Source organism: Lathyrus oleraceus, chromosome 1 (assembly GCF_024323335.1).
Source record: "Lathyrus oleraceus cultivar Zhongwan6 chromosome 1, CAAS_Psat_ZW6_1.0, whole genome shotgun sequence".
Lineage (NCBI taxonomy): Eukaryota > Viridiplantae > Streptophyta > Magnoliopsida > Fabales > Fabaceae > Lathyrus > Lathyrus oleraceus.
In genome coordinates this window covers 136,642,389-136,657,133 of record NC_066579.1, presented here as the reverse complement: position 1 = coordinate 136,657,133, position 14,745 = coordinate 136,642,389, and the positions used below count along the sequence as shown (strand labels likewise).

Sequence of the window (14,745 nt, the reverse complement as noted above, 5' to 3'; positions counted from 1 at the left end):
GATCCTCTATATTTAATATATAGAGGCCATATCTCCTTCGGGCAGAATTGGTTTCTCTGTCCCTAGTGAATCCTATTGTAATAGTATTGAGGGTGTGGTGTACAGTCTTGTCACCCTCTTCTTTGTGCGACTTTTCACTTTCTAGACTCGGGCCTTCCAGTATCGTCTTATCTATGTGAGCTGACCATGCCTTACCTTTGGGAGGAGTCTCCTTTGACATATTTGTTCAGGTGGCCTTCCTAGATTAAGCGCTTTATCTCTTTTTTAAGTCGATAAAAATATTCAGTGTGGTGTCCTTTAACCTTGCGAAAGTTACACCACCTACCAAGCTCAGGTCCCACAACATTCGCCTTTGGAGTGGGAGGAGTAGGTATATCATGTAAGTGGAGAACCTTGTGCCATATTTACTTGTGGTGATTGTTCAGGGGCGTGAAGCTTTCTACATCTTTTCTACTTCCTTTAACATTGCCTTATTCTTAACATGCAAGGTGTAGTTGTTTTTCCATGGGTGTTGAGAGCCTTCAATGTTAGGAATGCCCCCTTTCACGTTGCAGGCCTTATTTTCAATGTTACTCTCCTCGCCCTTTATATAGCATTCTGCCATTGTGACTACCTCTGTCAGCGAAGAAGTTGGTCATTGGGCGAGGGACTTGATAAAGTGCCCTACTTTGAGATCATTATGAAACGCTCCTACGAACATTTCTTGATTTTGGTGAAGGAATCTTATAGTGGATTTGTTGAAGCAGACATGGTATTCCTTCAGTGATTCTAATGGGCCTTGTCGAATGTTAAACAGGCTGGTGGTGGACATTTTCTATTTCGACTTGCTGCAAACTGTTGCACGAGTTTCTTCACCAGACCCTCATAGTTGGCGATGGAAGCTCGTGGTAGGCCCATGTACCATAGTAGCATTGCTTCTCTGGAATTACCACATAAAAGCGTGGATTTCAAAGAATCGTGAGCTCTTATGATGACCATTTGTGTGTTGATGGAGGTGACATGCTCGTAGGGGTCGCTACGCTAATCAAACTTTTCCAATGAAGGAGGCTTGGAGCATTTAGGGGCAGGTACTTCCCACATCTCGATTGAGATGAGATAGGGGTCTAGTACCTCTATCTCCTCTTGGGGGATAACCTCTTACTATGGTTTTTGAATCTTAAGGACGTTATCCTCTATAGCTTGGTTTTGATGGCGTAACTCGTCCATGGAGGCACGCATTTCCGCCACGGTGTTAGGATCGCTGCTACCTCCAGTATCCTTCTACATTGGAGATCGTTGATCGGTCACCATTTTACTTGATTTTCATCATGTTCTCGGCCAAAATTCATCAATGTGGTAACCTTTTATTTTGAGTTTTAGTGTTTGAATTTTAAGTATTTCATAGTTGAGTAAGTTTTATGCTTATTTTGCTTTTGGTGTTAATTTGAGTTTTTAGATGCGTTTGATGTCGTTTCCATGGTATTGTGCATGTTTCAGAAGTAGTTGAAGAGTCGGAAGTGCCAAGGCAACAATGGAAGAGTGAAAGAAAAAGAAATAAAATATAGAAGGAAATTCCTGGAGCCAAACACGGCCCGTGTCTCCTGGCACGGCCCGTGCTGCAAAAAGACCTTCTTCCCATACAAAAACCAGGGGGCTGACACGGCCGGCCGTGTTGCTTGGCACGGCCCGTGTCAGCATGTCTGAAGGAAAATCAAAAATAAAATAATTGAAGAGCCAACACGGCCGGCCGTGTTGCTTGGCACGGCCCGTGTTGGCTGCGCGCTGAATTTTTCTGATTTTCTATTTTCACTCATGAAGTGATCCCGAAGGGCAATTTTGACTTTTTGACTTGGCTGTAATGTGTACTACACTATTTAGACCTAATGGAAAGACAAAGAGGAGGACGGAAACAAAGAGAACGAGAGAATCAAGATTTTTGGAGAACGGAGATCATCAAGCGCGGAAGCAATTGAAGATCAAAGCTATCTAATCTCTTGTAATGTCTAATCTTATATTTGTACCTTCTTTGAATACTATAATGAGCTAAACCCCCCAATGCTAGGGGGGTGTCCTTGAATTGCTTTTGTAATGAACCTTTTTCCTACAATGTTATGAATGTCTATGTTTTTATGAAATCAATTTGTTATATCACGAGTGTATTGCTTGCCGTATTGGAAAATTAGGTATTGATTTGGAGGTAAAGGAGGCCTGACAAATCCCTTTATCACTATGTGTATAACAACATCGCTAATTTCTCTTAGGAATGAGGATCTAATAGTGATGATGGGAAATTCTTGATATTCATACATGGGATTAATATTCTTTTGAATGGCTAAGGAATTGGGATTTAAAATTGAATGTTAATGGTTTCTGGCTAAGGAATTAGGGGAAACTACTCTTGAGAACCATATTGAATCATTCGAACATAGATATCATAAAATAAGGATTAAGTTTATTTCAGAGCAATTCATACACCCTTGATCTAGCATGTTTAACTTTTCTGCATTCAAAAATTTCTATTTTGCCTTTATATTTTACAAAGCAAATTCACTCTTCACTTACCAACCCAAGGTTATTTTGTTTAATTGAATCATTATCAACACTGATAGTTCCTACGCAGTCCTCGAGATCGATACTCAGGATAATTCCTTTTATTACTACATCGGTAAAATAGTACACTTGCTATTTTCCCGATCAAGTTTTTGGCGCCGTTGCCGGGGACTGCCAAACTATCTGTTAATAATTATTCAATTGGAATTTTGTTGCGCTGCAACTAAATTTTTACTTTATTTTATTTTATTTGTTTCTTTTCCTTTGCTTATCCTACCAATCGTCTAATATTTTTATGCGAGGTAAGGCCTCAGCTGAATTTCTTTTTGACGCAGAACCAGAACGATCGTTGCGAGCGCAAATCAGAAAAGCCAGACACGACAGACTGGAAGTGACAGAAGAACCGCTGATAGTTTCTGATTTTGAGAAAGAGGGAACCGTTTCAATTCATTCGGAACACTCTGATTCTGGAAATTCTGATACCAAGCCTGAAACTATGGCAGCTGACCCACCTCCTGTGGAGAGACTATTAGGTGATTACAGGGGAGCAAATGCCCCGCCTGGAAGGATGACAATCGTGAATCAACCAGTCAATGTTGCCCACTTTCAACTTCACCCCTCAACGATACGGAAACTAGAAAGGAGACCTTTCGCAGGAAAAATTAACGAAGATGCCAACAAGCATTTGCAAAGGTTTCTGACTATGACTACGTCGTTAAAGATTGAGGGACATTCTGAGGAAGCTAAGAAGCTGGTCATGTTTCCGTTTACATTGTCAGAAGATGCTGAAGAGTGGTTCTACTCTTTACCTGCTGGAAGCATCACAACTTGGCAACAGATGGAGACAACTTTTCTCAACGAGTACTTTCCGGCCTCTGTGTACATCCGAAAGAGGTACGACATAGTGAATTTTAAACAGAAGGAAGGAGAGTCACTTGGAGATGCGTATAAGAGGTTCAAACGATTATTGGTTGCATGTCCTACTCATAATTGTGATGCAACGGAGCAAATGCAGAATTTTGTAAATGGTCTTCGGCTGAAGACTAAGCAACTCATTGACACAGCAGCTGGTGGCTCAACCAATTTTACAACAGCCACTGGCATTAAAAAGATTATCGAAGCCATTGCAGCCAATGAGCACCTGGAGTTGTATGACCGCAGTGTTAGTCAACCCGAAGGGATAATTGACCTGAAATTGGCAAACCAAGTGGTGAAGATGGAAGATCAAATATCAGCTGAAGTAGAAAGGAGACTGAAGAAGATGGCTATTGATACCCAAACTGTTGCACAGGTTCAACAGGTTCAACCAACTCACACAAGTAATTGCGAAATTTGTGGAGGACCTCATCTTACCGTACATTGCGTTGCTACCGCACAACAAATTGAGGAGATCAAGTTTCTTAGGCAGAACAACCCTTATTCAAACACATACAATCCGGGTTGGAAAAACCATCCTAATTTCTCATGGAAGGATCAACAAGGAAATGTGCAACAACAACCGCATCAACAACAGTTTCAGCAACAGGTACCAAGAAAAGCTGATTGGGAGCTTGCCATTGAGAAGATGGCCGCTCAAAGCTCTCAATTTCAAGAAGAGACCCGGAGTAATTTAAAAAACACAAGTGCTTCAATTAAGAATCTTGAAATCCAGATGAGTCAGATAGCACAACAATTAGCGAGCTCTCCACAACAGGGAATTTTACCAAGTTCTACGGTTACTAATCCAAGAGAAAATTATCATGTGAATGCGGTGACCACCAGGAATGGTAAGTCAAAAGAAATACCTGAGAAGAGTTCTGAAGAAGAAGACTTATTGCTTGAAGTTGATCTAGAGATAAAAGAAAATGAGGTTGCAAATGAAGAGGTCACTCATGATGAACGAGTGGTTAAAGATAAAGTGATTGATCAAAAACCGGCCGTCAAACTGCCATTCCCAACAAGAAATAAGAAGAAAGGGCAGCATGAGAAAAACTTTGAGAAGTTCTTGGAAATGTTTAAAAAGCTTGAGCTAAACATTCCTTTCTTGGAGGCGCTTGAGCAAATGCCTACCTACGCAAAGTTCATGAAAGACATCATCTCGAAGAAGCGGACCATAGAAACTAACCCGATTATTCTAACGGAAACTTGTAATGCCATGTTGCAGGGTATGAAGGTTCCGGTGAAAAAGAAGGATCGAGGTTCTCTGACCATTCCGTGTGCCATTGGAGATAGATCCTTCAAGAAAGCTCTAATTGATTTGGGAGCGAGTGTAAGTCTTATGCCGCTGTCTATCTATAAGAAGTTGGGGATAGGTAAAATTCAAGATACGAGAATGACACTCCAGTTTGCTGACCGCTCTGTGAAGAGACCCTACGGGATAGTAGAAGATGTGCTAGTATAGATCGACAAGTTTGTATTTCCGGTGGATTTTGTCATTTTGGAAATGCCGGAAGATGAAGAGATACCAATCATTTTGGGGAGACCATTTTTAGAGACCGGGAGATGTTTGATCGACATAGAAGAAGGCACGATGACTTTGAAAGTGTATGATGAAGAGTTAAAAATTGATGTGCGAAACACCATGAAGTACAAGGATGAGGTCGCCACTAGCCAACATATTGAGACAATCAATCAAATATGTGAAAAGAAAAATTGCTTGACAACACAAAAATTACCCTTGGAAAGGGTGTTGAGCTTATCAATTTTTAACAAAGAGGAAGTAGTTAACGAGAAAGATATGGAAGTTTCAGCCATGACGGAAGCATCACCACCTTTTAAAAGTTATCGACACAACCGGTGGAAAGATTTAAGGCAACCCTTAGTGGAAGAAAAGAAAGATGAACAAAAGAAGGGAACCGAATTGGAACAACTACCGGAGAACCTCAGATATGTCGTCCTCGACACAGAGAATTTGAAGGGAATAAACCCTACAATATGCATGCACAAAATTCTCATGGAAGATGATCACAAGCCGGTTGTCCAACCTCAACAACGACTTAACCCAGCAATGAAGGAAGTAGTCAGAAAAGAGGTGCAACACGGCCGGCCGTGTGAGCTAGCACGGGCCGTGTTGCTCAATTTTCAGAAGCTAATACATTTTCCAGAGGAGCAACACGGGCAGCCGTGTGTGCCAACACGGGCCGTGTTGCATGCTTACATTTTTCCCATACATTTTCCAGGGGTGCAACACGGCCGACCGTGTGGTCCAGCACGGGCCGTGTTGCAATGCGTAACTCAGATTTTTTTTTTAAATTTAGAGACGTTGGAGTGGGGCCCACATGTTTTTAAATACCTTTTACCTCTCCCCCACTCACTTTTCAGCCACTTCATCTCCTCCAACCCTATTTTTCTCTCAAACCTCTCTAACTCCATAACCACCTTCACTTTAAACCTCAACTTTCATCATCATCCAACCAATTTTTTTCAAAGTCCCTTCACAAAAGTTGGGCCGTTTCTCGCACTCTACACCGTGACGGTATTATTTTTCTCTATCTCCACTATTTTTTTTCCGCTAACTTTTCAGGTGACCATTATGCCCCCGAAAAGAGCCGACCGAGGAAAGGCCGTGGTAGAGACCTCAAGACCGAGACAAAGGTCCCGGCGGATGCCAAATGCACACGGAATCATTTTTGAGGATGATGATCATGTTGAAAGGTACAAGACTCACCTTAAAAGGAAGCTTGTACCTACAAGGTATGTTTGTGATGATACTATGAGTGCTTTAGGAATTCTAGATGATGTATCCCAAATGTTCCACAATTTAGGTATTTTTGAATTTATGCATGCTGATGTGCCTACCTATGAACGCATCACTCTAGAGTTCCTAAGCACTGTTAAATTTAAATTGGAAAAAAATTGGACTGGTCATGTCTATGAATATTTTGGTACTATGAGTTTCCGACTTTATAACGAAGATTACTCGATGTCGGTTATTCAGCTTGGGCAATGCCTCCGGTTACCATTGGTAGGATCCGGGGCAGTGCCAAATGACTTTTCTGCAGGTTCCTTTTGGTCCTCTATTACAGGTTTACCACAGTACGAACCCCGGAGTGCAAAAGCATCATGGATTCAAAACCCGTGCTTCCGATATGCTCAAAAAGGGTTAGCATTCACCTTGTTTGGACGAGGAGATAGTACAGGTGTAGCGGCAAAGCGGGAGTTATATTTGATGCATGCCATGGTTAATGAGGAACCAGTGAATGTGGCAGCATTCGCCGCGGACCATTTAGGTACCATGGGGCGTGCCAGCTCAGGAGCCATTTCTGTGGGAGGTATGATAACACAAATTGCTGACTGGTGTGGTTGTAGGCCGGTGTTGGACGGAGAAACCCCGATGCAGGCATTGGGTAAGCTTGACCTCAATGCCCTGTGTACGCAAGGCATGCTCGAACAAAGTCGTCATGGGTATGTGTTGGTAAGCCGAACACGCCGGCTGTTCCGCTTACCGAACACCGATAAAACTAATGTTGATAACAATGAGAATTGGTTGTATACCTCTGTTGACCCCGAAGAGGCGGGAGAAGATGAATTTCTTGCAGGTGATACGAGGGAGGAAGATGCACCGGCAAGGGAGAGGGTTGTTCCTCACCCTCACACCTCTCACCACAGAGGTATGGGAGCCTCCTCTGTTGGATGGACACCCATGGACATGGAGCAGTTCCGTGTTGAGCAGGCTCGCCAGGGAGCGGAGATTGATCGGATCGTGACAGAGCAGCTCCGTCAAGGGGCTGCCATTGATGATATTCAAAGGATGATGCAACATATGATGTTGCAATTTCCACAGCACCCTCCTCCGCAGTAGGCACTGTAAGTCCCTCTTGCATTTGGGTTTAAACATTGGGGTCAATGTTTAGTTCAAGTGTGGGGGGGTTCCTTTCATTGTTTTAATTTATTTTCCGTTTTGGTTTTTCATTTTTTTTAAAGTTAAGTTTCCTTTGATTTCTTTTATTTTCAACTGTTTGGATGTTGGGTTACAGATTGATGGATAAAAACCAGAGGCGTGATGGAAGGATGGTTAGTGGATGAAAGACACAACCCGAACTCACGCTCCCGAGGCACCCTGGAAATTTATGCAGTCGAAGAAAAACTATTGTTGGACACAGTGGGATGAAAACTGAAGTGAGATAGAAGTATGGTACACCTGAACCAAAAAGAAGCTACATTACACAGAGAGTGCTTTGGAACCTGCAAGTTTACCCACATGGTGAGATCACAAAAAAGCCAAATACTAAGAGATCATCATGAGAGTTAATCCAGGTATGACTCTATCGCTCTGGTTTTGCGTACGTTCTACTGACAGAGCACTGCATTATGACACACATTGAGGCACATTTTTGTTGTTTAACCTTGAGCCTTTCCAGCCACCCTTGTACGTTTTATCCGTTGCGAACCCCTTTGAGCCTTTAACCATTTTGTTTGTTTGTAAACCGCTTATGTTACCCTATGGCCAGAAAAGAAAAAAAAAATATATAATAATCTCTTCTACCCTTGCTCGGCATAAATGTTGTGGATTTTGGAAACTGTGTGAATTCTAAGTTTGGGATGGTAAATCTAATACAATAGGGACAAGTGTGCGAAAAATCGTTACAAGAAAAGAGAAAAGAAAAATTGGAGGCTCTTTGAATGCTCTGGAAAAAGAAAAAAAAAAGAGAAAAGAAAAATAGAACTCTTCAAAACGCACTTGTCCCAATTAAACGACTTGATTACATTTGAAATACTCAATCAGTTGAGTAAAGTTAAATAGTCGATGTCGAACCCCTGTATATCAAAATAAGCACAGGTACAAGAAACATAACAGGAGTGCCAAGCCCAAAAACCCCTTGTGTATCCGTTTGTTGTTTATCCCACCTGTCCTAAGCCCCGTTACAACCCTAAGTCCTCCAAAAGTGTGTGAATTATGTTTGTGCAATAGAAGTAGAATTTATTCAAAAACTAAGAGTCGATATTGCATATACTGAGTCTTTAGTGCTAACCTTGAGAGATTGTGTGAGATGTATGAAAAGCTTGCAGGTAAAGAGGTGCTGGACTGTGAGGTGTAGCGGATAGTTCGGATCGGGTGGCCAACGTCTTGACCATGAAGGTAGGAAACTCGGTGCGAATAACATCGGCTGTATAGTGGTGAAAAGGAATTTTGGAGTGACCTCTGTTTGTTGTCTCTTGCATCACTTGAGGACAAGCAATGAGATAAGTTTGGGATTGTGATCGGTCACCATTTTACTTGATTTTCATCATGTTCTCGGCCAAAATTCATCAATGTGGTAACCTTTTATTTTGAGTTTTAGTGTTTGAATTTTAAGTATTTCATAGTTGAGTAAGTTTTATGCTTATTTTGCTTTTGGTGTTAATTTGAGTTTTTAGATGCGTTTGATGTCGTTTCCATGGTATTGTGCATGTTTCAGAAGTAGTTGAAGAGTCGGAAGTGCCAAGGCAACAATGGAAGAGTGAAAGAAAAAGAAATAAAATATAGAAGGAAATTCCTGGAGCCAAACACGGCCCGTGTCTCCTGGCACGGCCCGTGCTGCAAAAAGACCTTCTTCCCATACAAAAACCAGGGGGCTGACACGGCCGGCCGTGTTGCTTGGCACGGCCCGTGTCAGCATGTCTGAAGGAAAATCCAAAATAAAATAATTGAAGAGCCAACACGGCCGGCCGTGTTGCTTGGCACGGCCCGTGTTGGCTGCGCGCTGAATTTTTCTGATTTTCTATTTTCACTCATGAAGTGATCCCGAAGGGCAATTTTGACTTTTTGACTTGGCTGTAATGTGTACTACACTATTTAGACCTAATGGAAAGACAAAGAGGAGGACGGAAACAAAGAGAACGAGAGAATCAAGATTTTTGGAGAACGGAGATCATCAAGCGCGGAAGCAATTGAAGATCAAAGCTATCTAATCTCTTGTAATGTCTAATCTTATATTTGTACCTTCTTTGAATACTATAATGAGCTAAACCCCCCAATGCTAGGGGGGTGTCCTTGAATTGCTTTTGTAATGAACCTTTTTCCTACAATGTTATGAATGTCTATGTTTTTATGAAATCAATTTGTTATATCACGAGTGTATTGCTTGCCGTATTGGAAAATTAGGTATTGATTTGGAGGTAAAGGAGGCCTGACAAATCCCTTTATCACTATGTGTATAACAACATCGCTAATTTCTCTTAGGAATGAGGATCTAATAGTGATGATGGGAAATTCTTGATATTCATACATGGGATTAATATTCTTTTGAATGGCTAAGGAATTGGGATTTAAAATTGAATGTTAATGGTTTCTGGCTAAGGAATTAGGGGAAACTACTCTTGAGAACCATATTGAATCATTCGAACATAGATATCATAAAATAAGGATTAAGTTTATTTCAGAGCAATTCATACACCCTTGATCTAGCATGTTTAACTTTTCTGCATTCAAAAATTTCTATTTTGCCTTTATATTTTACAAAGCAAATTCACTCTTCACTTACCAACCCAAGGTTATTTTGTTTAATTGAATCATTATCAACACTGATAGTTCCTACGCAGTCCTCGAGATCGATACTCAGGATAATTCCTTTTATTACTACATCGGTAAAATAGTACACTTGCTATTTTCCCGATCAAGTTTTTGGCGCCGTTGCCGGGGACTGCCAAACTATCTGTTAATAATTATTCAATTGGAATTTTGTTGCGCTGCAACTAAATTTTTACTTTATTTTATTTTATTTGTTTCTTTTCCTTTGCTTATCCTACCAATCGTCTAATATTTTTATGCGAGGTAAGGCCTCAGCTGAATTTCTTTTTGACGCAGAACCAGAACGATCGTTGCGAGCGCAAATCAGAAAAGCCAGACACGACAGACTGGAAGTGACAGAAGAACCGCTGATAGTTTCTGATTTTGAGAAAGAGGGAACCGTTTCAATTCATTCGGAACATTCTGATTCTGGAAATTCTGATACCGAGCCTGAAACTATGGCAGCTGACCCACCTCCTGTGGAGAGACTATTAGGTGATTACGGGGGAGCAAATGCCCCGCCTGGAAGGATGACAATCGTGAATCAACCAGTCAATGTTGCCCACTTTCAACTTCACCCCTCAACGATACGGCAACTAGAAAGGAGACCTTTCGCAGGAAAAATTAACGAAGATGCCAACAAGCATTTGCAAAGGTTTCTGACTATGACTACGTCGTTAAAGATTGAGGGACATTCTGAGGAAGCTAAGAAGCTGGTCATGTTTCCGTTTACATTGTCAGAAGATGCTGAAGAGTGGTTATACTCTTTACCTGCTGGAAGCATCACAACTTGGCAACAGATGGAGACAACTTTTCTCAACGAGTACTTTCCGGCCTCTGTGTACATCCGAAAGAGGTACGACATAGTGAATTTTAAACAGAAGGAAGGAGAGTCACTTGGAGATGCGTATAAGAGGTTCAAACGATTGTTGGTTGTATGTCCTACTCATAATATGGATGCAACGGAGCAAATGCAGAATTTTGTAAATGGTCTTCGGCTGAAGACTAAGCAACTCATTCACACAGCAGCTGGTGGCTCAACCAATTTTACAACAGCCACTGGCATTAAAAAGATTATCGAAGCCATTGCAGCCAATGAGCACCTGGAGTTGTATGACCACAGTGTTAGTCAACCCGAAGGGATAATTGACCTGAAATTGGCAAACCAAGTGGTGAAGATGGAAGATCAAATAGCAGCTGAAGTAGAAAGGAGACTGAAGAAGATGGCTATTGATACCCAAACTGTTGCACAGGTTCAACAGGTTCAACCAACTCACACAAGTAATTGCGAAATTTGTGGAGGACCTCATCTTACCGTACATTGCGTTGCTACCGCACAACAATTTGAGGAGATCAAGTTTCTTAGGCAGAACAACCCTTATTCAAACACATACAATCCGGGTTGGAAAAACCATCCTAATTTCTCATGGAAGGATCAACAAGGAAATGTGCAACAACAACCGCATCAACAACAGTTTCAGCAACAGGTACCAAGAAAAGCTGATTGGGAGCTTGCCATTGAGAAGATGGCCGCTCAAAGCTCTCAATTTCAAGAAGAGACCCGGAGTAATTTAAAAAACACAAGTGCTTCAATTAAGAATCTTGAAATCCAGATGAGTCAGATAGCACAACAATTAGCGAGCTCTCCACAACAGGGAATTTTACCAAGTTCTACGGTTACTAATCCAAGAGAAAATTATCATGTGAATGCGGTGACCACCAGGAATGGTAAGTCAAAAGAAATACCTGAGAAGAGTTCTGAAGAAGAAGACTTATTGCTTGAAGTTGATCTAGAGATAAAAGAAAATGAGGTTGCAAATGAAGAGGTCACTCATGATGAACGAGTGGTTAAAGATAAAGTGATTGATCAAAAACCGGCCGTCAAACTGCCATTCCCAACAAGAAATAAGAAGAAAGGGCAGCATGAGAAAAACTTTGAGAAGTTCTTGGAAATGTTTAAAAAGCTTGAGCTAAACATTCCTTTCTTGGAGGCGCTTGAGCAAATGCCTACCTACGCAAAGTTCATGAAAGACATCATCTCGAAGAAGCGGACCATAGAAACTAACCCGATTATTCTAACGGAAACTTGTAATGCCATGTTGCAGGGTATGAAGGTTCCGGTGAAAAAGAAGGATCGAGGTTCTCTGACCATTCCGTGTGCCATTGGAGATAGATCCTTCAAGAAAGCTCTAATTGATTTGGGAGCGAGTGTAAGTCTTATGCCGCTGTCTATCTATAAGAAGTTGGGGATAGGTAAAATTCAAGATACGAGAATGACACTCCAGTTTGCTGACCGCTCTGTGAAGAGACCCTACGGGATAGTAGAAGATGTGCTAGTATAGATCGACAAGTTTGTATTTCCGGTGGATTTTGTCATTTTGGAAATGCCGGAAGATGAAGAGATACCAATCATTTTGGGGAGACCATTTTTAGAGACCGGGAGATGTTTGATCGACATAGAAGAAGGCACGATGACTTTGAAAGTGTATGATGAAGAGTTAAAAATTGATGTGCGAAACACCATGAAGTACAAGGATGAGGTCGCCACTAGCCAACATATTGAGACAATCAATCAAATATGTGAAAAGAAAAATTGCTTGACAACACAAAAATTACCCTTGGAAAGGGTGTTGAGCTTATCAATTTTTAACAAAGAGGAAGTAGTTAACGAGAAAGATATGGAAGTTTCAGCCATGACGGAAGCATCACCACCTTTTAAAAGTTATCGACACAACCGGTGGAAAGATTTAAGGCAACCCTTAGTGGAAGAAAAGAAAGATGAACAAAAGAAGGGAACCGAATTGGAACAACTACCGGAGAACCTCAGATATGTCGTCCTCGACACAGAGAATTTGAAGGGAATAAACCCTACAATATGCATGCACAAAATTCTCATGGAAGATGATCACAAGCCGGTTGTCCAACCTCAACAACGACTTAACCCAGCAATGAAGGAAGTAGTCAGAAAAGAGGTGCAACACGGCCGGCCGTGTGAGCTAGCACGGGCCGTGTTGCTCAATTTTCAGAAGCTAATACATTTTCCAGAGGAGCAACACGGGCAGCCGTGTGTGCCAACACGGGCCGTGTTGCATGCTTACATTTTTCCCATACATTTTCCAGGGGTGCAACACGGCCGGCCGTGTGGTCCAGCACGGGCCGTGTTGCAGTGCGTAACTCAGAATTTTTTTTTAAATTTAGAGACGTTGGAGTGGGGCCTACATGTTTTTAAATACCTTTTACCTCTCCCCCACTCACTTTTCAGCCACTTCATCTCCTCCAACCCTATTTTTCTCTCAAACCTCTCTAACTCCATAACCACCTTCACTTTAAACCTCAACTTTCATCATCATCCAACCAATTTTTTTCAAAGTCCCTTCACAAAAGTTGGGCCGTTTCTCGCACTCTACACCGTGACGGTATTATTTTTCTCTATCTCCACTATTTTTTTTCCGCTAACTTTTCAGGTGACCATTATGCCCCCGAAAAGAGCCGACCGAGGAAAGGCCGTGGTAGAGACCTCAAGATAAAGACAAAGGTCCCGGCGGATGCCAAATGCACACGGAATCATTTTTGAGGATGATGATCATGTTGAAAGGTACAAGACTCACCTTAAAAGGAAGCTTGTACCTACAAGGTATGTTTGTGATGATACTATGAGTGCTTTAGGAATTCTAGATGATGTATCCCAAATGTTCCACAATTTAGGTATTTTTGAATTTATGCATGCTGATGTGCCTACCTATGAACGCATCACTCTAGAGTTCCTAAGCACTATTAAATTTAAATTGGAAAAAAATTGGACTGGTCATGTCTATGAATATTTTGGTACTATGAGTTTCCGACTTTATAACGAAGATTACTCGATGTCGGTTATTCAGCTTGGGCAATGCCTCCGGTTACCATTGGTAGGATCCGGGGCAGTGCCAAATGACTTTTCTGCAGGTTCCTTTTGGTCCTCTATTACAGGTTTACCACAGTACGAACCCCGGAGTGCAAAAGCATCATGGATTCAAAACCCGTGCTTCCGATATGCTCAAAAAGGGTTAGCATTCACCTTGTTTGGACGAGGAGATAGTACAGGTGTAGCGGCAAAGCGGGAGTTATATTTGATGCATGCCATGGTTAATGAGGAACCAGTGAATGTGGCGGCATTCGCCGCGGACCATTTAGGTACCATGGGGCGTGCCAGCTCAGGAGCCATTTCTGTGGGAGGTATGATAACACAAATTGCTGACTGGTGTGGTTGTAGGCCGGTGTTGGACGGAGAAACCCCGATGCAGGCATTGGGTAAGCTTGACCTCAATGCCCTGTGTACGCAAGGCATGCTCGAACAAAGTCGTCATGGGTATGTGTTGGTAAGCCGAACACGCCGGCTGTTCCGCTTACCGAACACCGATAAAACTAATGTTGATAACAATGAGAATTGGTTGTATACCTCTGTTGACCCCGAAGAGGCGGGAGAAGATGAATTTCTTGCAGGTGATACGAGGGAGGAAGATGCACCGGCAAGGGAGAGGGTTCTTCCTCACCCTCACACCTCTCACCACAGAGGTATGGGAGCCTCCTCTGTTGGATGGACACCCATGGATATGGAGCAGTTCCGTGTTGAGCAGGCTCGCCAGGGAGCGGAGATTGATCGGATCGTGACAGAGCAGCTCCGTCAAGGGGCTGCCATTGATGATATTCAAAGGATGATGCAACATATGATGTTGCAATTTCCACAGCACCCTCCTCCGCAGTAGGCACTG

The 14,745-nt window shown here is 42.1% G+C and overlaps 1 protein-coding gene across 1 annotated transcript; it reads left to right on the top strand.

Moving 5' to 3' along the window:
* The first annotated feature begins 3,025 nt into the window (after positions 1-3,025).
* On the top strand, positions 3,026-4,909 carry LOC127095883 (uncharacterized). Its single transcript, XM_051034512.1, has one exon. The coding sequence runs from the start codon at positions 3,026-3,028 to the stop codon at positions 4,907-4,909; it is 1,884 nt and encodes a 627-aa protein (XP_050890469.1).
* Positions 4,910-14,745: the final 9,836 nt, after the last annotated feature.

Bases quoted from the DNA above. Each gene is read 5' to 3' on its own strand.
- LOC127095883 (XM_051034512.1), top strand. From the start codon at position 3,026: ATGGCAGCTGACCCACCTCCTGTGGAGAGACTATTAGGTGATTACAGG.